General features: G+C 46.5%; 1 protein-coding gene across 4 annotated transcripts in view; it reads left to right on the top strand.

Annotated features, from left to right (window-relative positions):
- The first annotated feature begins 1,572 nt into the window (after positions 1-1,572).
- SH3PXD2A (SH3 and PX domains 2A) overlaps positions 1,573-24,809 on the top strand; it is a 245,823-nt gene continuing 222,586 nt past the window's right edge. For 3 of the 4 annotated variants that reach the window (XM_071446391.1, XM_071446390.1, XM_071446389.1), the window contains exon 1: positions 1,573-1,881. In XM_071446391.1, the coding sequence (XP_071302492.1) occupies positions 1,810-1,881 (72 nt within the window). In that variant the 5' untranslated portion in view covers positions 1,573-1,809. The remainder of the gene's footprint in view (positions 1,882-24,809) is intronic. The other variant, XM_071446393.1, reaches the window with a different exon arrangement.

Below are 24,809 nucleotides of genomic sequence, written 5' to 3'. Positions count from 1 at the left end.
AGAGGCATCCAAGACCCAAATCACACTGGCCACATCAGAAATATTTTTATCAATGGGTTATTTGAATATTTACATTTTGAAGAAAGAAACTTCTTTATTTGCTCTGCACACCAGGGACTTCTTGGCCAGTCTAAACAGCAAAGGTTTCTAATGTAAATAATTGTTCTTCTGCCTTGTGTCATGCATGAGGATTAGAGGTGGGAAGTCCCTCAAAGAAGAGAAGAGGGTGCCTTGAAGAAGATAAGCCTCAAAAGCGACAATGGAAGTGGCACATGAGGTTTTCCCCTCTGTTGCCCTCCTTGTCTCGTGTATACCTGTGCACCTCCTGGGGAGGGATGCTGGGATTTTAGCGTTTTATGTCAGGTCATTTATTTTGGTAAACTGTGTATATTAGCTGAGGAGGGAGCAGAAGGCTGGCTCAGAGCATCTGTCCTTGTCACTATGCCAGCCGATACCTGGTTCCCACCTGGCAGTAGGTGATGTCTTGTGCACTGATGGGCTGCTCCTGCCTTTTTTCTTCTTCTTTTCTTTTTTGTTTTTGGGGTTTTTTTCGCCCTTAAGCTGCTTGTAGAAACCTGCTATGTTCTGAAAACAGCCACTTTTTTATGCCAGCCTTCTGGCCCAAATACCTAAGGCTTTGTGACTGTGGTGTCTGTCTCATGATTATTGTTTCAGGGCCAGTAACATTGTAAAAGTTCTGTTTCAGAAATTGTGACTAGAGCACGTCAAAGGAAATCACATTGAGATGGACTGTTCTGACTGTAAATGAGAAGCTTATTTTGCCAGGAGCTGGTCTTCTTTGCACTCCTGGGCTGTCAGGTCTTGAGCCGACAGCAGTACTCTGGAATCTTACAGGAAAATCTGCATGGGCTGCACTTCAAGAGACTTCAGAGGAAGAAGAAATCTTAGTAACTTCAGTTAATTTGGTGAATAGCTAATGCATGTCATAAAACAAGCTGAGGGCTGGAAGATCACGTTGAAGTTCCCATTTCTGACGTAACTTTAAAATAATCATATGCAAATTAATGATGCATTATTGAAAAGAAAAATAAAAAAACCAAAACCTGAGATTTCTGGGGCAAACTCTACTTGGTGTGGGACTAAGATGATACCCATTTACCTGTGCATGTATATACAAAGAGCTGAATCAGCTCTAAAAAGCCCTCATAATAGCGGGTCTGTGCAACCTTCCTCCAGCTGTAATGTCTGTGTGTCCCTGCGGGACGGGGCACTGGGGACCTTCTCAAGCCGACCTTGAGCTCCCAGCTAGAGCCCGGTGCGAGCGGGCGAGGCCCTTCACTCGCGGCTTTCCGCCGTGGCCTCGGCCGCTCGGGGAGGGCATTTCGGACCCTTTCGGCAGCGATGGAAGGCCCTGCGGGTCCCCCTGCCCCTTCGCCCGGGCTCTCCTCGAGGCCGGGCCGCGGTGCCTCGGCAGGGAGCGGGGGCTCTGCCCGGGCCCGGGGGCAGCCGCCCGCCCTCTCCAGCACTGGGGGGCGGTGGCTCCCGTCCCGCCAGAGCCCTCCGCTGCCACCCAGGGGCGGAGCCGCCGGCCCGGCCCGGCGCGGCCCCTCCCGCCGCCGCTGCCGCCGCCGCAGTGGCCGCGCAGCCCCGGGGCAGCGGGCAGGGAGCGGAGCCGGGCTGGGCTGGGCTGCTGTGAGCGGGGAGACGCCGCCGCCGCCGCGGCAGGGCGGAGCCGGCACCGGGGCATCCTCCCTTGGCTGTCTCCCTGCCGCCCGCCCGGCATCGCCGCGGCGGAGGGTGCTGCCAGCGCCGGCAGGGAGCGGCGGAGCCCCGCCGGGCTGCGCGAAGATGCTGTCCTACAGCGTGCTGGACGCCAACGTGGTGGACGTGGAGAAGCGGAGGAACCCCTCGAAACACTATGTGAGTGCCGGCGGGGCCCGGCGGGGCGCGGGGGGCGCACGTGTGAGGGGGGACGGGCCGGGCGCGGAGCGGTGGCGGTGCCCGGAGCGGAGCCCGGAGCGGTGCCCGGAGCGGTGTCTGCAGCCGTGCCCGGTGCCCGGAGCGGTGTCTGCAGCCGTGCCCGGAGCGGAGTCCGGTGCCCGGAGTGGTGCCCAAAGCCGTGCCCGGAGCGGTGCCCGGAGCCGTCCCTCGCCTCATGTGGGCGAGACGCCGGCCCCAGGTGAGGCGCCCGCGTCCTCCTGGTCTGGAGGTGCGGCTCCTCTTCCTCACCCTCTTTTATACCCCGTTTGGTTCTTGGCTCGTTTCAAGGTTACCATTCTGAAGTTTCCTTCTCTTCCTCCTCACCAGTCCCAGGGCAGGATGGGGCAGGTCTCCCGGATCCCCAGGCTGTGCCCGTCCTGGCCGGGGTGCGCGGTGGGGAGCGGAGCGAGGTTCCGCTGCGGCGGGGTCGGGCAGCCGGCGGTGCTGAGCGCATCTTCGCTCGTTCTCACCCCTAAGTTACATTCAGACCTTTTTTGAGGGGGCAGTCTGTCTGCATGCTTCCAAAGGCAGACTCAGCGTTTGGATCTCTTTTATCTCTCTTTCACCTTCTTCCTTTCACACCTTACTGCCAATAGCACAGCATTAGAGGAGAGTTTTTAACAATTTTCCCAGACTCCTGTGTTGCAGCCTGTCATGTGGAGGTGTCTTTGCCTGAAGGAGTTTGCAGCATACAGTCAGTAGCTTTTCTCTTTCCATATTAGTAGTGAAGTATCTTTGCTTCTCTCTGTCTCACTGTTTCTGGGTTTTAGTTGCACCAAATCCTTTAACTGTTTCTCAAGATACAACATGTATTTTAAAACACAGAAAGTTGGATTTTGTCTATAGAGATGGTAAACCTTCCAGCTTTGCTAAGGAAAAGCCTGAGGGAGTATTGCATCTGGTGTGAAATTGCTCTGAGTATACTGTGCTTCCTGGCATTGTGTGTCTGCCAGATTTCTCCAGAGCTGATCAGCAGCTGAATGGATTGTTGAAAAGATAAGGCCAAAGATTGGACATAAACCTTTATATTAGTGTTGCATATCACTGAGGTTTTTCCTCTGAGGCTTAAACCATAATCCCTTTTAAGGCTAGAGGGCACTATGTTGCTGGGAGATGCACTCCTGTAAAGCTGAAGCTCTCATCTACCATGGAATTAAGCATCTTGTGACCAATTCATAAACTGGAAGTTTTAGGTCTTATGTCCTCTCAGGTTGCAGCTGGACCTGTGTGTTCAGTCTGTTATGCACTCTCTGCTTCCAGGTGGGAGAGGTGGGAAAGGCTTCTTTGGTTTTTGCAGACTCTGCTCTGGACTGTGGCTGACACAGCTGCAGGGTGTTATCTCACACGAAAGGTGGTGGCAGTTCAGCGTCAGAAAAGTATATCTGCCAGGCACCAAAATATACAATAGAACTGGTAACAGTATCTTCCAGTCTCTTGGATTGCTAAGAGAAATTGACACTGTTCATTTCTTGTTTGCTGGAAAATGACCAGAAAATTTAAACCCTGTGTTTACAGGATTTGAAAGAAAATATTTCCTGTGTTTACCTGTAAAATACATCTTTTTCCTTGATAATCGTTGTCATTGCATTTTAATAAACAGCAACCTAGACTATTCCAAGATCTCTTCAGTGCTTCTAGTGGCAAAGTTGTTTTTTTGCCATCACCCTTCTCACTGTACACCTTAACTGATATGCTCTTCTGTACAATAGTTCCACACCGCTGTGTGCCCAGTTCTCACCCCAAACCCCACAAACTAAATGGTTTGTTTGGGTGATGAATGGTGTGTCTGCCTTTTGTCCCACTTAGTTTCCATCTGTGGCTGTACAGTGTTGTACAATGGGGTCACTCTGTCATCTGTCACTGAGTGTGGACCCATGCTTTCAAAGAATTTAATTTCCTGGGTCTGACCCATTGGTTGCTGTTGCTTTGGTTCTGTGCTCTTTTTCTAACGTGAAACGAGTATTTTCTTCTAAGGTTAATTTAAGCATCGCTTAGGATTTAGCTCTCTCCATTGCCTGTGGATAGTTTGGAGAGTGCAAAGCTTTATGTTCTTTGCTCTATGTGGCTTTGAAATATCAAAAAGCTTTTCTATCTCCAGCATCCATAAATGTCATCATGCCAAGCCTTCAGGCCATGCAAACGTGCCTTGGCATCAGATTAATGATATGTTTCTCTGGTGGATGGTGACCCAGTGTTGCAGTTGTTTTAACATGACTCTCTCTCCTTTTAATTGTGATCTTTCAGGACCATAGTGGAACCTGGAGAGATGAAGGCACACCTTAGGCATTGTGAGCACGTGGAGAGGGCTAAATGTGAGTAGCACATAAGCCCCTGCACTGCTTGGCTTAGTTGCCAGGAGTCATTGCCTGGAGCAGGTGTCTTTCATGACATGAGCACAGCTTTTGTGGCTTTGAATAAAGAAAGCTAAAGAAAGAAGACAGTTTTACATATCCTCTGCTATGATCCCGTGTGTGTGAAACTTCTGGAGAGTTTAATACCTCACTGGAAGTTCAATAGCGCTCTGCCTATGGGAATAGATTAAAATCTTGGCTCCAATGCTACTTGATAGGAACCCGGTCAGCTCTCTACCCTCTTCTGGGAAATCCTTACTGGGGATGGAGTCTGCAGTGCTTCCCTCTGCATCCTTCTCTGCAACTGGGTTGCACAACACCACCTGGCTGGCTGGGGGCCCTGGCTGGCAGCATGTGAAAGGATAAACAGAAGGTTGGATCAATAACCACATGCCTTGTGTATGGTATATCCCCAAGATAAGCTCCTGCTGCTCTTAGAGCTTTTGACTTTCCAAATTAGTTTCTTATTTCTCCATACTGATGATCTTTTAAAAATTGATTTGCACTTGCTAATACTTGAAAAAATGTTAAATCTCCTTGCTTTCTCCCTTCCCTTTTCTTTTAACAAGAACAATATCAGGAAGGTCAAGTCTGGGTTTGTTGGAAAGACCCCTGATGCAACGGGGGTCACACATTGGCTGAGCAGTGCTGCAGTGAAGCTGGGTGGGTTAGGACAGTGCAGCTAGTAGTTGAAGGTGCCAGTTAATAATTCTGAAGAGAAGAAGCTGGTAGCAAAATCCAAATCCCTTTTCCAGCCCCTGCTCAGCATTAAATAGTCAGAAACCCTCTTTTCTCAGTTGATGAGGGTTGATCTGTTTATGGGGTAGCTTCTCTGGCTTTTGGTCTGAAATTGTGTTTGTCTGAACTAAGCATGAAATGATCCCAAACCAGAAATTCTGTATTTCAAAGGATCCACTGTTGATGCTTACCTCCTTCAGCCATCCATCGTGGAGGTTAAAGAGGACACCCCTCCTCTCTTCCCCTCCCTCTGCTCCCAGCTTATCTTCAGGCAGATATCTTATCCTATACCCAAATGTCTATCTCCTTTAGCAGCCCTGCAGGGAGCCTCTGCCTACCAGATGTGCTTGATCTTGCTCCCAGGGAGATGAGATTGGGTTTGCACCTTCACCTGTTCACTGCTTTGCAGACCTGGGTGATGGCAAACATTCATTAGAAGCCAGATGAAGAGGATCCCCCACCCCCTCTCTTCTGCTGGGGACTGAGCACTTACTGATGTGCATTATCTCACCAGACATTTATATGCTTGAGGTAATTTCTGAGGTCTCTTAAGTGTGCCTGTGTTATCCCAAGGGCAGGGATGGATGCATCAGTAGAGATTTTCTCTTTCAGCACTGCTCTACTCCTGTTTCAGCTGGGCTTTGTGTGTTTTTCAGCTTTGTCCAGCACAGAAGTAGAGTAAAATGCTCTTGGCTTACAAGTGGCTGTTCTGCCTCCTTCCAGTTAGACTGAGATGCACTGCTGATTTCAGTCATCTGAGATGCCTGTATACTGTCCCAGTTCCTCCCCAGGGTAGTTGTTTCCTAATGCCACCTCTGAATGCCTCGAGATCTCTTGGAGGAACGTTCCTGCTGCATGGATGTGGTTGCTGACCTCCTCGAGGTACTGGCATTGCTGACTTTTAAGGGACTGAGTTCTGCTGTGTACGGTTTCAGCACTGCTCCCAGGAGAGCATGAGTGTGCTTGTCACAAATGGCCTGTTGTAAAATGCCAGCATGCTTTGAAGAAAAATCTTGTACTGCTAGGGTCAAGCTCTGATCCTTGTCTCTTAGCTGCTCCTGCCTTTACTCCTCAGACCCGAGCAACTGCAACATGATCAGGCATCTTCATGGCTTTATTCTCTTTGCTGCAAGCTGCTGTTCATACAGTGGCCAGCACTGATGGGGAGAGTCTGGACATGGTTTAGTGGCAAGGATCTTTGCTCCTGTGTTAGTATACCCTGGAGAAGGAATTGCTACCCTGGGAGAAGGAGCTGAATTCCCCCTGCTTGGCTCATCAAGTGAGTTGTCCCATGCAACTTGAGGCTGCTTCAATGCATCCAGGGAGCCCAGCAGATCAAGGAGCACTCCCAGTTCTTTCTTCCAGCAGAGCTGTGGGCTGGGAACATTCAGCCAAGAGACAGTGGTATCTAACTTCAACATTTTGCAAAGCAAATGGCTGTCTCCAGCCTTTGGAAAAGATTATCTATCAGCAGAGAGGCAAGGTAGTTGTCCTGATGTGTGGTGGTCAAGGGCAGGATTAAATAATCTGGAGGCTTTGTGTCCCAGCAGGCTGCCTGCACTGGCTCCCCTGTGGTTGAGTCTGCTGGCTGGGCAGCTGAATGAAAGTTCAGGGAAAAGCTTTTAGCAAGTCCATGAGCTGGGGACAACAGATTCTAAGCCTCCAAGTTCCATTGTAAAAACGATGAAGATGCTGCTATTGACTTTCACTGGGACTTGGTTGCCAGGGAGATGATGTCCTAAGAGACAGCACAAATGCTGTTGGCTGCTGCAGCTGCAAGTGGCCTCTGACTTCACGAGAGCCCTGCCTGGGTTCAGTGTGTGGGTGCTGGACACCACTTGCAATTCAGCTTGATGGGTTGTAGTCAAAATTACTCCAGTCTCACTGCTTTGAGTTAAAAGTGAGAGGAACTGAGACACCAAATCATGGAGAGAGAGAGAGAGAGAGGCGTGCAGACATCCTAAGGAAGCAATTGTTGGAATAGGAAAGGGAGCCCAGACTTCCTGCATCCTGGAGCAGTTTGTCTGTTCATCTCACCCACACCCCTAGCCCTTAGAGAGCAGCTCCAAGGCATTGCCTCCTCCTGTCCCTGCAAGGTAGGATATGTGCTGGTATCCTCACTGGAAATACAAGGCAAGAAGTTAAGTGGTTGACCCAAAGCCACCCGTGAAGTGTGTGTAGCATTTCATGTTATTTACTTTGGCTTTCAAAGCAGTCTTGCAATTACCTGATAAAAAATACTGTCTGAAAAAATGCTACTCTTGTATTCAATCATTGTCTTCCTCAAAACCCATTTCCCATTTTATATGGATTAAACAGGAAGAGGGATTCAATGTGACCCTACCTGAGGCAGGAGGTGACGTACGAGCTCTCTAATTTAGTCATTTGGGAGGAAGCAGCTGGACCTTCTAATGTGAAGTGGTTTTCTTTTTTTTGGTCTTCCTTTTTCATGCTGTATCCTCTTAATCTGTGCCTGCTCACGCAAAGAGAACTGTCCCTAGAAACCATGGGGAAGAGCAGGACCACGAGGGGGGCTGGCAGCGCCGTGTGCTGTGTGACATTGTGGGGCTGAAGGCTTTCATGTAGCCAGAGCAGACACCTCGCCTGAAGCGTGCTGTGTAAATATTGCATGGAGAAGGCAGAGAGCAGCACAGTAGCATACTGTTTGAAATTGGTGGTGTCTGCTGTTTAATCAGGTAGTGTCAAAGCCAAACACAGTCAAGTTGATGGAAAAAAAACCTCCTAGTAACTTTCCTGGGCTTTGGTTCACACCTTTAGAGAGGCTTTATTGAAACTTTTACTGAGAAGTTTGTAATTACTAAGTTTTTTAATATAGTGCATTTTCCTTTGTCTTTACTTAAAAAGTAAAAATTCAGTTTCCAGGATCTGTTTGTTATTCTTCTGGGCAGGGACATCTTCACATTTTGGGTGTGGGGTGTAAAACTAAAGGAAACCAGGTGATTTTCTTCACCTCAAACGATTTTGAAGTGGAATATCTTTCAGATTAGTTAGAGCCTTCCCACTTTAGAGCTCCAACTCTTTGCTCCACCTTCAAGATAAATATACAGTAATAATAATAATAGTAGTAATTTACTCCTTCAAACATACATTCACTAGATGTCAGTTATATGATATTGTCATTGTATGTGTTTATAAATGTGAGGCAAGGGTTGGAATGCATAAGAGCATTTATTACAAAGCAGGGATGCTTTTGCACTAAAATGTGTGCAGACAGACTTAAGAGATGGTGTCTGCACTGGGCTGTTAGGGACAGGTGATGACAGCCAGGCAGGAGGGAGCAGTGAGACAACCTCAACCAGCTGAGCAGGTGATTGTCTGGGCATAGTGGTAACCCAAGCTACTGTCTGGTCAGCATTTAGGCCTTGCTGCAAAAAATGGGCACAAGAAAGGATAATAACCTTTAGATTACCCAGGGGTGAAGGTAGAGCAAATAAATATTCTATTCATTGTACTAGTACCCATAAGTGCTTGAGTGTAGTGATGATCTTAATTGGTCCTCTCATGCTTTTTGATTTTGACAAGGGTCCTTCTTATTCCAGTTTTTGGAAGAGGAGCTCAATGCATAGATAGCCAACCAAGTCCTTGGACTGGGAGCATTCTCCTTTTGTGGGCAGGATACACATCCCCAGCTTTGTGTCTCCATCAGAATATCACAGGTTGCACTGGTTTGCTGAGTGCATTCCTAATTGGTCATGGCAGACACTGCCTGCTCTGGGTGTACCAAGGCTTCACAACAAAGCTCTAATTCTGTATTGTTATAATGCAACTTCTTCAGTTTCTTTGAGTTGACTCACTGGATAGAATAAAATATTCCTAGACTCTAAGTGTCCCTGAATGCGTGTGTGGTCCCACACAAAGCGTGTTTGAAGCCTGACTGGCAGTGATAATGTTTTGATACGTTGCTGGCACTGTTTCTCTGACCAATGGGGTGTGTTTTGTTTTTCCTGTAAACCACGCTGGCTAAACTCAGGGATGCACTGGGCTCTGATGCTCTCAGAGTCAGTAGCATGGTTTTATGGGCTTGATGCAAACTTGTTTACAAGGAAAACACCCCTATCTCTGTTCATGGGGAGAAACATGCCAGATCTCTATAATCATAGCTGTGTTTAAACACAGGAGCTCCACACTGCCATTCTGTCTCCTTTACAGCTGTCTTCCAAGCTGCCCCAGAAATGCTGGAAGCCTGGTTCTCCACTGTCCAGGACATGCCTGTAAATGCAAACTTTAACACATGAAGTTCATAAATCACCCAGAGAGGTTTGAACAAACATCCAGTGTGATACACACAGGACATTGTGCAGTGTGGTAGAAGAGCCTTTAACCAGTGTGGGCTTTAGGCTCTCTGCATCTCAGTGTGCTTTGCTGCAAAGCCAACAAGATTTACTCACCTTTTATCAAATGTAGAGGTGCAGGTGTTACCTCAGGGCTGACTGCTGGCATCAGCTTTGAAACCCCCAAGTTGGGGTCATCTTCCTCTGTGGGCAGGGCTGCCCTGGGAGCAGAGGCTGTGGGATGGCCAAGGTCAGGCTGTTATCCAGAAAAGGGAGCAAGGCTGAGCTTCCCTGGCAGTGCTCAGGTAGTGAATGGGATGGCATAAGAGCTGCATTTCCCTCTGAGGAAACACACATCCAGGATGCCAGCCGTGCTTGTCGACTCTGAGCCTGTTCCCCATGGGCTTTTCTCCCTGTCTTGGAGTCCCAGGGTCTGTGGAAGTGTTTGAGGTGAGGTATGGAGTGTGGTCCTTCTGGGAGTAGCCCTTGGCAGTGGGCTGCTGGCTGCTCTCTCTGGTGTCTCTGCAGTACCTGTCAGCAAAGCTCCCTGGCACAGGTGCAGTCTTCTTTCCAGGCATTCTTGTACCCTCAGGGCTTGATGAAGCAGAGAACATCTCAATTACTCCTTTCCTAGCCCTGTGAAGATGAGATTTCTAATGGCTCCCTCAGCATCCTGTGAGATTTTTCTACTCTTTGACTAAGGTTATTTATTATTTATACATTAACTCATGCATGTATTTTTTTGTGCCTAGAATGTTATTCCTGATTTTCCCCTCTCCAGCAGGTGCAAGCATGCCAGTAAACCCCTCTGACCCCAAGAAAAATTCTTTGAAAATCAGTTTTAATTGTTTTTCAATTCCCATGTCCTGCAAGTTCTTTGCTGCTTTGAGCTCAGTTTATTTCCTTTGCCTGAAAATTTGATGCTTTGACTCCTGCCTCATCTTGAGCAGCCTGAGCTGAGCTTTCCTGTGGTAGATGGTAGAAGAGGCTCCTGGTCTTCTGCAGAATCAGGGCAGCTGGCACAGCCCCTGCTAATGCCTAAGTGGGAGGCCTGCAGTTTCCCAGAGCTATCACTCCAGCAACTTTCACTGGCATTAAAGTCACTTAGAATTTAAAAACAAACAAACAAGGATATGTGAAGTATTTTTCTGGAAGAAAGCCATGGAGAGCAGATTAAGTGCATGTTCCTCCTCCCATCTCCCAGACATGTCACAGGAAGACAGTTCAGCATTTTGCTCAGTGGGATTAAATCAGGCTCTGGAGGTGGCTTCTGGGATGGGACAGAGGAAAGCCAGCAACAGGAAGGAAGTTCTGTGTGTGTTTTATAAATATGTCTATATCAGGTGAAACTGTCTAGAAACCCTGAAGCAGCACTGATGGTAATATGGCTTTTTATTAACCAAAAGGTTGCTTATTTTCAGTTAATAACAAGATATTGTTAGAGAAGAATAAAAAGTGACTGGTTCTAGAGGAACATCCATGCTGGTTTTCCAGGTACCAGAAAGTAGCAATCCTGTACCTTATGCATTTTACAAGCCCTGGATGTCCTTAACAAGTTATTTTTCCCCCGCCCCCCAAACTCAGCTAAGTTTTCCTCTAACCTTTCAGCAAAAAATGCTTTATAAAGGCAACCCAGGATGTTTTACTCAAGAAAAAATCTAGCAGTTGCCACCTCTGGAATGCTCTCACTTGAAGAATATGGAGGAGTGTTTTGGCTGTTACTGTTCAGGAAGAAATTTTCAGTTTAAACTTTTGCTGATGTCTTTGTGATTGTAGCAGCCTGTGTCAAAACTCTGGGCTGTTTTAAAGAAGCAGCTTCCCACCTGTTTCTGAGCTGGGCAGCTGTAGCTTGCATTTCATCATTTAATACAGACATCCCCAGTATAAATAGTTCCATTTAAACTAAAAATATTGTCAGTGAATTTTCCATGGGTAACAACCCTTGGAGATTGCAGGCGTGGTCTGTGCAGCAGAGTCTGTCTGTCTGTCCTTGTCCCTCTGGCTGTAGGGACCAGTGGCCTTTTGAGCAGCAAAGGCAATTTGCTGGTGGCACTGGAGGGTGACTGTACAGGTGTGAGAGGCACTGCTGTCTTGGTGGGATCTCCTGGTTTTTAATAACTGGGGCTCTGGCCCGAGGGAGCAGGGGCTGAGGACTCACAGCTGGGGATGGGAGCAGGGCACTGCTGCTCAGCCCCTTGGCCTCCCTGCTGCTGCTGTTGGCCAAACTGCTTGGCTGTGATGGTGCTGGGTTTTCTACCACAGCCCTGAGCTGTAAGACTGTACATCTGCATGCCCTGGTGTTGGCCAGAATGACCATTGGGGTTGCTGTTCTACAGAATTCTTCTCTTGGTACATTGAGGGAGTGTGCAGGATTTTGGTAGGGATTGGGGTTTTGATGTGAGATCTTTGTCTGTGTGTACACACATGTGCTTGGCTTTGTTTTCACTTCTGTATTGCTCTGCACTGGAGCAAGAGGAGGGCATGGTCAAAGAAATGAGGTGGAAAGGAGAGGTTTGCAATTGGTTCCATTAGAGCTGATGTCACAGTCCTAGCCAGACCCCAAGAATATTTTTTTATTCTTCCAATTTTTTCTCCTCCTTCTGGCAAGCTCTAAGACTGCCCACAGCATGGGGTTATTTCCCATTGTCTTAATTCTGGAGTTTTAGGTGCTCTGCCAAATGCAGTAGTGATGGACTGAAGAGCATCTTATGGGCAATCACCAGGTCCTTCCTCTGGGATTTTAGGGTCTGTGGAAGACTGAGAGCATAGCCCTGGTGTTTTTACCATTCCTGAGGAAAAGTTACCCAACACTTTCCCTGTGTGCCAAGGGCTTTGAGGGTGCTGCCCATCATGTTATCCCTGCAGTGATTCTGAGCCATCAGAGCCCTGATTCATCTGATAGGAGTGAGATTGTTCTCTACCAGGGACTGGCATTTATGGGGTTCCAGGTATCCTTTGTGGGGACCTTGTGTGGAGCTAAAACTTCCTGGCTGTTGTCTCTACTGTGTATGAGAGGCGTTGGCTGGGTTATGATAAAGACTTTGACTCAGATGAGGGTGAGGGTGCAGCTGGCCATGTGATTTGGTTCACAGGTGACTTGCAGTGATCCTAAGGAGTCAAATGAAGAAATAATGTCCACTGTTTGTATTTGTGGAAAGAGAGAGACTTTAGTCAGTACTAGCAAAGGCCTGACAATCAAATGTGTGTTTTATCTGCCAGCAGCCTGTCCTGCTTGCCCTTCATCAACCTTCTGCATCCGGGCAACATGAGCTGTAGCAGATCTTGGTCAAACCTCTATTGCCAAAAGGCCAATGTGTTCCCTGCTGGTGGCAGAAAGGGTTAAACAGAAATGCTGAGATGACATGGGAACACTCTTCAGCTGACGTCCTTGTGAGCCTCTCAGTGACATCAAACTCCTGGACCATTTCCAGTGGAGTTTGGCCTTGCCCCAGTGACAATAGATGTTAATCTGTTGGCTTGTCAAAAAAACGTGTTAGTGGTTTTTTACAGATCCATTTCCAACCCTCAGATTTCCCTGCTAGTAAACACAGCATTATGTCATTTTTTTACCAGGAGCCAAGCACCAACGCCAACTGTGCAGTGCTCTCATCAGCAAATGTCCATTCACTTTGGGCTTTATCTGAGTTCCCAGGCTTTTTTCCCACTGTTCTGGTCTCTGTGTCCATCAAACACCTCTGATGTTTTATGGGAAATGTGTAGGCCCTAGGAGTTGTGGGTAGCACTTTCCAGTGTATTTGTGTCAGGTGAGGCTCCTGTACCTGCTTAGCAAAATGCCTTGGTTTGTAAACCTTGATCTTCTGGTTATGTTAGCCAAGACAAACTCTTGGATTCTACATGTAAAACAAGGTGAAGGGTTTTGTAGCCCAGCCTTGCTTCTAGTTGATAAAATAATAGCCAAGTCATAGTCACAGGCAAGGCCCTGCCCATGCTAGATCCTGTTTGTTTCAAAACACAATAGCTGAGTTCCTACTAAAAAGACTGGTTGTCAAATTGCTAACATCATAAATTAACTTCCATAGCTTTCAGAAATAACACCACAGATCAAATAAAACCATTTATAATATTCTTGTAACTCTTGTTCCTTGGTTCCTTCCAGCTGTTTCTGTGAAGGATATGGAAGAAAAGATTCGTAAAGTTACCTTCAGTGGTCAGGATCCAATCTGCTTAAAACAGAAAAGCCTCCCATCTGTATCACTGCTTGGCCTTTCTGGGGCTGGGAACACTCCAATTTTTCTCATACCAAACCTGTCTGAATTCATATCCCACGTCAGCTGAAGTAGAATAGAACCAGAGGAAAGAGGAGACAGAGTTGCTCATCTGAATGCAGAGCATGAATTTTTCTGATACAGGCACAGGTGGATGATGAACAGGTTCAGACTCTTGACAATAGTGAGGAATTACAGCATTCTCGGGTATGACGTGGAATACAATTAAATTTTATTGATGTGATTGGGTTTTTAACACTTTGTTGACAAGTGATACTAAGACTGAAAGGACAAGTGGTTCAAACAAGGAATTGACAAATTTCTGGGGTAAAGACTGCTATTAAACACAGCAGTCAAGTCATGTGTTTAGGTCAGAAATTCTGTTACCTGCCAGCTGCTTAACACTAAGCACACTGAGTTCTCTGTGCTGCTGTTAAGCAGTTACCATCTAAGTTTATTAAAAACATAATGCTGAGCTTAGGTACAGCTTCATTCTGGCCCAGTCAGTATTTTGTGGTGTCTTCCCAGCTGTCCCTTAGGTGTATGGCAGTAACTCAGGCTGCTGAGCCTTGCTCTGTGTTCTTCACAGCAGTGAGAGCTGTTGAGTCTTGACCAGCTGAAGTCAGGAAGCGCAGTGCATGCTGTGAGGAAGCAACCCTCCAGATCATCACTTCCAGCTCCCTCCTCTGCTCCATGAACTTCTTTCTGGATCCCATCACATGTTTATGGGCCAGTGTTGCACATGTGGGCTTGGCAGATCACTTTCTGTTTCCCAGCCTTGGGTCAAGTGGCAGTTTATTTTTTTAGAGATACCACGTCTGGTATTACTATTAATATAGGTACTTAGCTAATGCCTTTCATCCAAGCGTCCCCCAACACTCTGCACATCAGCATCTCTTTGCAAGGTGGGCAGGTCAGACAGGGAGAGCATTGTGTTTGCAGCAGTATGTCTGTCTCCTGCAGAAATGCCTTCTCAGAGCTGTCACAAGACTAGTGGATAGTATGGGTTGGTGGAAAAAAGTGTGTCTTTTATGGCTGAAAGTACTGAGTGGGTCATGGAACTGTAGAGCACAGACCTGGGACAGATCTAGGCCATTAATGCTGTACAAGCATATTGCATTCCCACATAAGAACCTTCGGGGTTGGGTTAGCTTGAGTGGAAGCTTCAAATTTCTTCTGATGGTTAATGACTTCCAGTGCAGACCTTTATTATTCACAAGCATCCTGTTCTCACACTAGTTTTGTCCTTTTGAATAAACAGGTTTCTTCACTCTGTTTGATTTGACCTCCTGTCTCTCTTCTTTCCACTACTTTCTACAGAATATTCATGTTCCTTCTTAGCCTTTACTCTGCCAAGCTGCTCTGGCCTCCACCCTCAAAGGTAGAGAGCAAACAGCTTTTCCTGCCTCTCACTTCTTGCAGTCACTGCAGACTGAACACAGGTGAGCTGTTTAGCCCAGGCAGTGGCCACAGTTCAGTGTGTGGTGGGTTATTGACACTGCTGGGCACAGCCTTGCTCAGGCTGGCAGGAACCATATGCCGATGCCAAGAGTAAGGTTGGCATTGATGGGTGGTTTTCCAGATGTAGCCAGGTGTGATTTGGAGTAGATGCACTCCTGGGCCTGTCCTGTCCCTGAGCTGTGTGCTGTGTCAACATGAGGGAGGATGCCTGTAACTTATGGTTCTGTCACAGTTTCATTTTCCTCCCTTCAGGGAGTTTCAGAGCTAGTCCCAAATCCTTGCAAGCGACACTCCACTTAGAAAAGCAGAGGAGAGAAAATGTGGCTGATTATGTTGTCACGTTAGCTTTAATGAAGGTAATTTTAGGAAGATGGTGTATATTTAATGTTCTGATAGCACTGATAAAGTGGTTTTCAGCAGGTCTTGGGAATAGAGTGGGAGGGAAGGGCATGGTTGCAGGGGGCAGCAGGCTGCCTGATGACAGTCTTGGCAGGGTTGCTGGAGCACTTGGGTGAAGCTCCCTCTCACTTGGACAAGCTCTGCATGTCCTGCTTGGGTGAGAGGAGAGGTGGCCTGAGGTTTCTGTCTGAGCTTCAACAACAGTAAATAATCCCAGATTGACGCTCTGGAAGCGTGCTGTTTTTGTGGAGGGAGGACAAAGGGGGAGCCAAACATAACAGGAGTTTCCCAGTGCTTGGGGAAGGGAGCCAGGGTCACATTTGGAGCTTGTAGTGTTGGCAGACACAGAAGTGATGTGCCACATCTTACGTGTATCGGCAGAGATAGCTGGGGTGATTATCAGCAAGCTCCTTTGTAGGCTGGTTTGTGATGCTGATGAACCAAAAATGATGCTGGGATGTTTCAGACAAACACTCTCTTTTCATCTTCCCTATCTGCTATTTTTTAATATTTTTGGCATTTGTCCCTGGGGTAAGGACAAGGCCATAGCAACCCCTGGGATTTCAGTCCTCGTGAGTCTTAGTTGTGAGGTTATAGACCTACTGCCATTAAATTTAGTGTCACTTGAAGCTGTCCCCTTTACAAAGCTGGGTGCTGACTCTATTCCAAAGGGCTGAGCTCCTTGTCCAAAGCTGTCCTTGACCCTGGCTGTTTGGCCAGCTGTCCTGCTGGCTGGTGTGTCTCCATCTCCCTGTGCTGGGGAACATTCCCAGGACCTGACATGAGGATTGCTCACTGTCCTCTCTGGCACACTCAGTGCCTGTTTTTTTAACAAATCAGTCCTACAAGATGTGTCAGTGAACTAAGGAGGCTTTAGGATGGCTGCAGCCTATTTCACCAAAGCATCCTGAGACTCATTTGCCCTTCAGATGTTGAACTCTGTCCTAGAGGCTGTTTTCTTTGGGAGACCCCAGAGGAGAACATGGTCCCTTATGTTTTAAGGCAGTTTTCACACTGAGCTTTGTGGTCTGTTTCAGAAGTGCTAGCAGAAGTAACATAGGCTTTCTTGGACTTAAATTCACTGTTCAGTGGAGGAAAAATGTGCAGAGACCACTTGTTAAAATGATAGTTGGTATCCTTGCACTTTTCCACAAACATCAGTGAAACTACAGAAGCATTTAGGAGCCTGTGCTTACTGTGACAGTGTCACCAATAGGTAGCAGTGTGGGGGATCATGAGGGAAGCTCATGCAGCTCTTGATTGTCATTTGCTAAAAGCAAAACCAGAAGGTTACAAACCATGTTTCTGCATTGAGGGAAGCATTTGAACTGGGATAGTGATGGTTGTTTGTTGTTAAGTTTCTGTCAAAAGGGTTCATGTGTAGAGAGGCTGAAAATGGCTGGTGGGGAGGAACCAGGGCTGGTGAGAGTGCAGTGATGCTTTGTGCTTCCAGCTAACTGCTTCTTCAAGGTTTGTGAAACACTCATACACCCCTGGTGAAACCCATGCAGTCCTGCATGGAAATGGTGTGGATCTTAGTGGGTGTTTTTTATTCCTGCAAGGTGGGAGACTTGGCACAACTTGCTTGTTGTCACTGAGCAGATCTTAGGAAAGAATGGCCCCAGGAGAGTGGATTTGGGATTTCTTTGGGGTTTTGTAGGCCTGCCTGAGACTGTTTTCTCAGGAGATGGTGAGTACCTGTGTGCTAGAAACTGCACTGTTTCTGGAAGTCTTTGAGCTGCCCACACCAGCATCCCCTCAGCTGTTGCTGGCCAGTATCAGGTGTGGCTCTGGTTTTCCACTGCTGCTCTGGCTGCTTGAATATGTTCTGGGGAAAGAAAAAGGATTGTCCTTAGTAGTGTCTTAGATGATTGCTGAACACCTCAAGGAGCTCTTTGTTCTAGCTGCTGGCCTGAGGAACTGGGGTCAGCACTCTGCACTCGCCAGGGAGGTAAAAAAGCATCTCCTGGTCATTGCATGGTTGGGACCCTTGAGTGTAGAATGAGCCATTTTGTGTCAGGTGCAGCTACAAACACCTGGGTCAAACAGCAGATGCCTGGTTCCCCCCCCAGCCTCCCCAGAGATGTGTCTGTGAAGGCACAGGAACAAATTGTAAAGTAGGAAGGTGGGACACTGTAATGATAACATTATGGGATACTGAGCCCATTTCCTGAGGTCACATTGCCTCATGGGCAGATGGGGATTAGCAGGAGTTGGGCTGGAGGCATTGCCAACAGCTGTCACTCAGATAAAGGGAGGCTAACACTTAGCAGTGCTGCTCTGGCTATGAAATGCTTACTAGACTTTTTGTTACCCTAATACATAAAGATTATACAAGGGGAATTAAAATGAAAAACATTTATTGCAAAACTCTTTCCTCTGAAGTTTTTTCTCTGATGTGAGTTTTAAAAAATTGGTTAATTCTCTTTCACTGGGAGTGTGCAGCTGAGGAAGAAAACCAATTGACTCTCACCAGGTAACTGTGCCACATCTGAATTCCTCCTTGTGTCCATGGAGGTTTGCTGGGCAGAGGAATTGAGATGGCTCATGCTTGAGCAGTGAACTATAATAATGATTTTGACTCCACATGCTCAAAACTGATCTTGCAAAGAGATGCTGTTGCCAAAATTGCAGGGGCAGGATTTGGTCTTCCTTTGATCTCTGTTTAAATCTCATGGGCCATTTACTGCAACTTAATAAGTAACAGTGCATGAGTAGCGGGGTGCTCACCCTGCCTCAAACTCAGCCTCCTCAAATACATGGCAGAGCAAACTTGCTTTCTTTGTAGATAAACTGAGTCAAATGGTCTTGCAGTGCAGGTCAAGGTTTCTGCAAAGATGCCATGAATTAAATAATGCATGTAATAAGGTAAATCATAGCACTTTGGCAATGTGTGTGATCAATGTTGCATGGTTTAGTGAGCCAGCTGAAGGGGCTTCAGGGATTGGGAGGTTTTGATTGTATCACTTCAGTGTGGTTTGATGTTTGCTCAATATGAAATTATTCATCTGGTGAATAAAGGGTGAATCAAAGGCCTCTTTTGCAACTCCCACTGCTTCATTGTTTTTTGTGGTGGGGAGATCTTTTCATTTCTGTCCTGGTTTAATAGATCTTTGTAAAGTAACATGCTAATGATGATTCTGGCCATGGAGTGCTATGGATTTGCCAGCAGGAGAGTCTGTTATCACAATGTGAGATGCCTCCCTCTCTCAAATTACATCTTATAATTTGATTTATTTTGTGTCTTCATATTTCTACAATCTGTGGTTTTATTATTCTGTGTTAGTTGCTGTTGTCTTAGACTCTAAGAGTTTTCCTTCATGCTGGCAGGAGGAGAAACAGGATATAAAAACTATTATCATTACTGTTGCTGAAAATAGGCCAAATTACAAACATACTAAGTGTCTTTCAATCTTATTTAGAGATACAGTAAATATTCTTTAGGATGCCCTAAAACTCCTCTAGTGAAATATATCATTAACCCACTAGAAATGTGATTTCCTAATAAATATGATTTTTGAAATCAGATTCAGCTGCATGCTTAGCATTCCCTAGGTAGCACAAACCCCTGGTAATAGAAATTACTTGGGCTGTCCTGTGCTGGGGGACAGTTGTACGTGTAGGGGCAAGAAACTGAAGTTGCTGGAGCAGCTGTTCCTGACATTTTTGCAGAATGCACTGGCTCAGTTTTTCGTGGCCTTGCAGCCGTGAGGGCTCCTTTGGCACATCCCAGCTCCTGGGTGGCTCAGCTGTCAGGGGCCAGCACTGAGACAGGGAGCTGCCCCTTACTGGCTCTGTGAATGTAGGGGGCTGCCTCAGCAACAAAAATCAGTCTAGTTTTGTTTTTGGAAACTGGCTGGGTAGAATTCTGCTCTGTGCAGTGCTAAATTAGAGAATGAAGCTGTGGCTGAGGGGTGTGTGTGTCTCTCTGCTCCTGGCAAGGAGGACAGTGAGGGCCATGGCCATGTCTGCCCACCATTCCTCTAAGGGCAGGATGAGCGTGCTCACCCCCAGGCAGTGCCTTCCCCTGCCTCCCACTGGCTTGGCTGGCATTAATGCTGATCCCTGCCTTTCTCCACTGGGACCTCACTGGAGAAAGGCCAAGTAGAGCATGGGAGGCCTCTGTCACCTGGTCAGGAATCAGTCTGGGCTGGTTTTTGGGCTGCCCTCACACTGGGTCTGCCTCTGCAGCAGTGGAATAGAAGGTTCTTTTGAATATGAAAGTGAGCAGCTTTTGGAAGCTGCTCTGCAGTGGGACAAATACAAGGACAGAGGTGTTAGGGAGGGTGTTTGTGTCCCTGTTCTTTCCCATGTGCTGGTGGTATGAGTGGTTTCAGGTTGTTACTGTGTGTCTGGGCACATGGTGTACATCCCCTTTTCTAATAACCCCTCACAGCTCCCACCAGAGGAGCGGACAGGTCTGGGTCCCAGAGCCAGTCAGGCTCCTGCTGTGGAGGGTGGCAGTGCTGCTGAGCCAGGGACAGCCCTGATTCTCTTCCCTGCAACCTCTTTTGGTGCTTCTCTGACTGTGGTTAGCCAATTCAGGGAGCCAAAAGAGCCCCAAATTATTTCCTTTTTTGGAAGAGTAGCTCTGATGTTGGTTGGAAGGCAGGAGCTGTGGTCAGGGATGCTATCCTGTGCTGGGGTAAAGTGTCATCTCTTCCAGCTACTCCCAACCACAGGTCACATCCTCCTCCCAAACCAGCAGGGATTAACTAGAGCCCATTTCATGTAGGGTTTTCCTCTCTGTACGTTCAAGGGGTGGCACACCTGGTCCTTCTGGCAGATGTGTGGTGGTGCTAACCACAGGAGGGAAGGGGCAGCACCAGGCCATGGGGAGCAGTGGCCAGCTGCCTCCACATCTGCCCAGCTGCAGATCTGGCCCCTCAGCTGGGCAGTGGTTGTGCCTCTGACTCACCAGTCTCTGTGACACACACAATGTTCAAAGTACTCTTGCACATAGGAAATAGTTTAACCATAGCTTTGCTCACTGTTTCATTAAATTTGACCAGAGTCTGCATTGTTAAGTGTAAATGTCACACACACAAATATAAAAACATCTGGTTTCAAGTGAAAAGAGTGAGGAAATGGTTGTTGTGCTTAAAGTCAAGTCTGCATCCTGAAGTCACTCCTCCACAGCCAGGTTTTGTTCAGATAGATTCAGTGTAACCTGTAATATCAAGACTTAGATTGTACATAGAGAATTAGAGCCAAGGCTGAGTTTTTGCCATAACCCTGACCTTTCTGCCCAGGTCATAAGCATTTTGGAGACATTTTTCCTGTCTCTGAACATCTTTTTAGTGAGTTCTCCTGCATTCTTCACTACCTCTTACTCTGGTGTGCAGCATGTTGGGGATATCCCTGCTGACTTCAATTCCAATTTACAGTTAGGATAAATTGAATCTCTGCCCATTTATTAAGGAGGGACCTTCTAACTGCAGGCAGCTGTAAAAAGCTGCTGTCCCAGCACTCGAGGCCAGCTGCCTCTCGAGGAATTCAGTGCCATGTACATGTAGCTGGGTCATCCTCCAGCTTTTCCTGTTACTGCAGCACCGTGTGAAGGAACATGCAAATATATTTTCTATAGATCACTGCAACTCTCACAGAATTCCATCCTGTTCTTGGCAGCTTTCAAAACCGTGTGCTTGCTCCAGATTTTTGGCCCTCTCTGGTGTCTGTGGGAAGTGGGAGAGAGTTTTTGATTATGTATTCTCTGCAGCAGTGGATATGCTGTCACACTGTGTGAAGGATTAATGTCATTTTCATATGGCCTAGATATTTTAACTTTGAAAACTAAAATGAGAAACGAGTAAACTTCCTTTTCATGCCTTTAGGACAAGAAAGTTTTGGGTGCTTGCATCTTTCTTATTAGAAACCATTTGATATCACTTTGAAGGATGCTGGACATGTACCCCGATTACGTATTTATCATTTGATAGAAGCCTTGCGCTGCCCTGCAGGCCTTTTAAACTCAGCATTAGTTTGAAAACACAATATATGAAGCCCTATCAGTGCAGCCTATCAGGATAACTAAATATTATGCATGGAGCAAAATATTTCCTTTTCATTATGAAAATAAGTGTTCTCTGCAGTGTTATGCTTCAAGCGTGTTGTTCAAAAGATGTGATCAAGACATCAAAGAGAGGAAAATGATTAAGATAGCAGGGACTGAACCAGCTGCCTTTCCTTTGGTAATTAACAGACCATCTCATGCATTGCCCTGCTGAAATTGCAAACTTTCTTTTTTCCCCCTGAGAGTTGTGTTCTGAAGTGGAAGTCATTTTACTGCTTTTAAAATGAGCTGTTTAATTTTATACTCAGAATAAGAATTAGCAAGAAGTAAAAGTCAGCTTCAGCACTGTTATAACCTGGCTGTTTAGTCATCAGAACAATTGCAAGGGTCAGTACTTTTTTCTCCTCTATTTTAGATGGGAGGATGGGACAAGTGGTGGGTGCCCTTGGTCCATCTGACACAGCTCAGGTGTGCACACAGGTGTGTCCCACTGGCTGCTCTGAGTCTCTGTGAGAGATGTCTAGTGCCAAAAGTGTGATTGCAGATCTCACCTGCAGTCCCCACACGCTCTCTGGTTAGGAGAGCTGAGCTGCCAGAGGTGCTGACCCATCCTGTGGTGGCTCTCAGTGTCTGTCTGGGAGCCATTTCTTTATAGCTTGCCTTCTGCACTGCACCTGCTACAAACTCCACAGATGTGGTCCAAGAAGCAAGAAAAGAAAGTGCAAGTCCTGCAAGGACAGTAATTCAGTGCATCCCTCAGGTTTGGAGGTCTCTGCCTTGGCACATTTGTGAAGTGACCTTAAGCAGCTTCTTGGACTCTCACATCTCACTTTGTGAATGCTAAGTGTAAAAAATCATAGCAAACACAAGAAAGAACAATCTGCTTTCATTTTTTTTTAACTTTTTTTTTGTTCTCCCTACTTTTTTTTTCTTATAAAGGAAAAAAGTCTGTGCCATCACAGGACCTTGTACAGGTGTGCTGGAGCTGCCTGTAGCCCATGGCTTGTGTAGCTGGGACAGCACAGAGCTCAGGGTATTTACCTAATTTCTCATCCTGGATGTTGGGGTTTGCCCTGCAGTGTCTGCCCTGCCCCTTAAAGCCAGCTGGGATCTGCCAGTCTGTCTCTGAGTGTCAGGGCTGTCTGTCCCCATGCCATGTCACTAAGGTATTACAGTCCTTCTTTCTCCATGATACACAAACTGGTCCACAGAACCAGAACTCTGTGCTCAAAGCCTGCAGTTGGGCCAGCAAGCCAAAATATGTTGGCTTTTCCAGAGTTTGGTCTGCTATAGGCACATGAAACTGGTTCAAAACCAATGTCTTGGGTTTGATAATGTCCCCCATTTGATAATGTTAAGATAGGAGCAGCATCATCTCCTTCAGGCAGCAAGGAGAACAACATGAGGATGGGGTTTCATGGAAGGGCTCATCTGCTTTGAAATTTCAGCCCCTTGAAGTGAGGGATATTTGAACTGCAGTTTCAGTGAGAGGAGTTTCTCAAGGGAAAAAGCTGTGGTGAAACATCTCTCACAGCAACTCAAGTATCAGGAGACATGGCTTCTGTCCTCACCCTGGCTGCACACTGCTGTTGGCAAATCAATCATCTGAGGTTTTTCTCCCTCCTTTTTTCCCCCATCTTATTAAAATCAGAGTTTCAGAATTACCTTAATGAAGGCCATGGTGGCCATTGGTGTTTTTTAGCTTGATGCAAGCCATTGCCTTTTCCTTGCCCTTTCCCTACTTCAGTTTTGGGGCATATAGGGGTGTTTTTCCATCTCTGTCAACTTAGCAATGTCTCTTCAGCTTAGCAAATGCCAGGTGCCTCTGTAGGGTGGTACAAATGATCTGTGCAGTCACAAGGAGAGACAGTGCTTGCAAGTTTAGTTCTGTTCCCTGCCCATCTGTCCTTGGCTGGGGCTGTGCCAGCAGAGACACCGGGGTTCTGGAGTTAAACAGCCTTGTGGTTTACTAGATATGAAGTATATTTAAAGTATATTCTGGGGTAAGGCTACACCTCCTTTTTGGAGTGTGGTCAGACCTGTGTTCTTCCTGCTGATACCAGTTTCAGAAAAGGAAGAAGGTCAGAAAAATCTTGGTGGTTTTTGTTTTTAATTGCTTCATCAGACAAGTTGTAGCTGTAAACAAGGAAATTATTGCATATGCTGTTTGTGACAGGTTGTTGATTTATTCCTGGAAAAATGTTGCTCTTGGCATTTTCTTCCCCAGAATTGCTCTCAGCTTTTGTGCAAAGGAGTGATACAGCCCCATCATCTCTCACAGAGACATTGCATCAGAAGAGGTGTGTTATTGTATGGTGTTCTTTGAGCCTGGCCCCAGCCAAGCCTGGCAGGTCAGACAGTGTCAGGAAGGCGGGAAGACAACACCGTTAACTCTTTAAAAATCTGATGAAGGGGGCAGATAGATCAAAAGAAAAATTTGAGTGGGAGCTGAGACTGCTTGGGGGAGCTAGAAATTCTTCTTTAATCAAAATTACAGCTTGCCTGGGGCATTCTAGAAGTGATGTTTGGTGCCATTTCTCTGTGTTTTTGGGGCCGAGTGGCAGCCCCAAATCCACCCAACCTTGATGATGGAGAGAGGTGTGTGGGAGTAGAGCATGCTCAGCACTTTGTGGGATGAGAGCTTTTTGTCAGCTTGTGTGAAATGAAGTCAGAGCTTAGGAACAGAAGTGATGGGTGGTAAACAGCTTGAACAAGGGAGATCAGACTTTTCTCTTTCTGTTTACAGTCATTTCCTCCCTCAGTGCTTTCCCCCCTGCTGTAATTTTGTCATTGTGTACAAATTGGTCACAATGACATGTACATACCAAAAACCTCCATTGTGCATACATAGTCCCCAAATTGTCCTTAATTCCTTTTGTAAGAGAGCTTCTGTCTGCAATGGAAGCAACTGGCTAGAATTGTGTATTTTTAACTGTTGTTTCAGTGAAATAACACAAACTTGAGAATTGTCATTGCAGTTAGTGCTCAATAAAAAAAGGATGTTTTTCCTTTTGAAAGGTGGAAAAAGGCTTCTATTTGAATTTTCATCCTCTGGAATAAAATACTGCATCTTGTGCAGAAACTAAAAGCAGTGTTGGAAAATGCTGAATTCCATAAATGAGTAATTTTATTTAGTTAAAAAGCTTTTTTGAAATGAAATCACTCCCAGTTTTGCCCTAGAAAATCAGGAATTATCTCTATGTGTAACATAAAAGGGAGCCTAACCAGTGGACAAAATAACCAAGCCATCCAGTGTTTAAAGCAAACGACCCAAGCTTTAAGCTTCTCTCTGATCTATTACATTTAAATTCACTCTTGGAGATGATTCGATAGGGAAGGCTCCTGTCTCCTTGGATAAAAGAGAAATTCAGCTGGAAGTTAAGGTCTC

Source organism: Agelaius tricolor, unplaced genomic scaffold (genome assembly GCF_023055355.1).
Source record: "Agelaius tricolor isolate 1412-34295 unplaced genomic scaffold, bAgeTri1.0.p SCAF_22, whole genome shotgun sequence".
Lineage (NCBI taxonomy): Eukaryota > Metazoa > Chordata > Aves > Passeriformes > Icteridae > Agelaius > Agelaius tricolor.
Note: the sequence above shows the minus strand (reverse complement) of the source record. Positions and strands in the feature narration are given on the sequence as shown.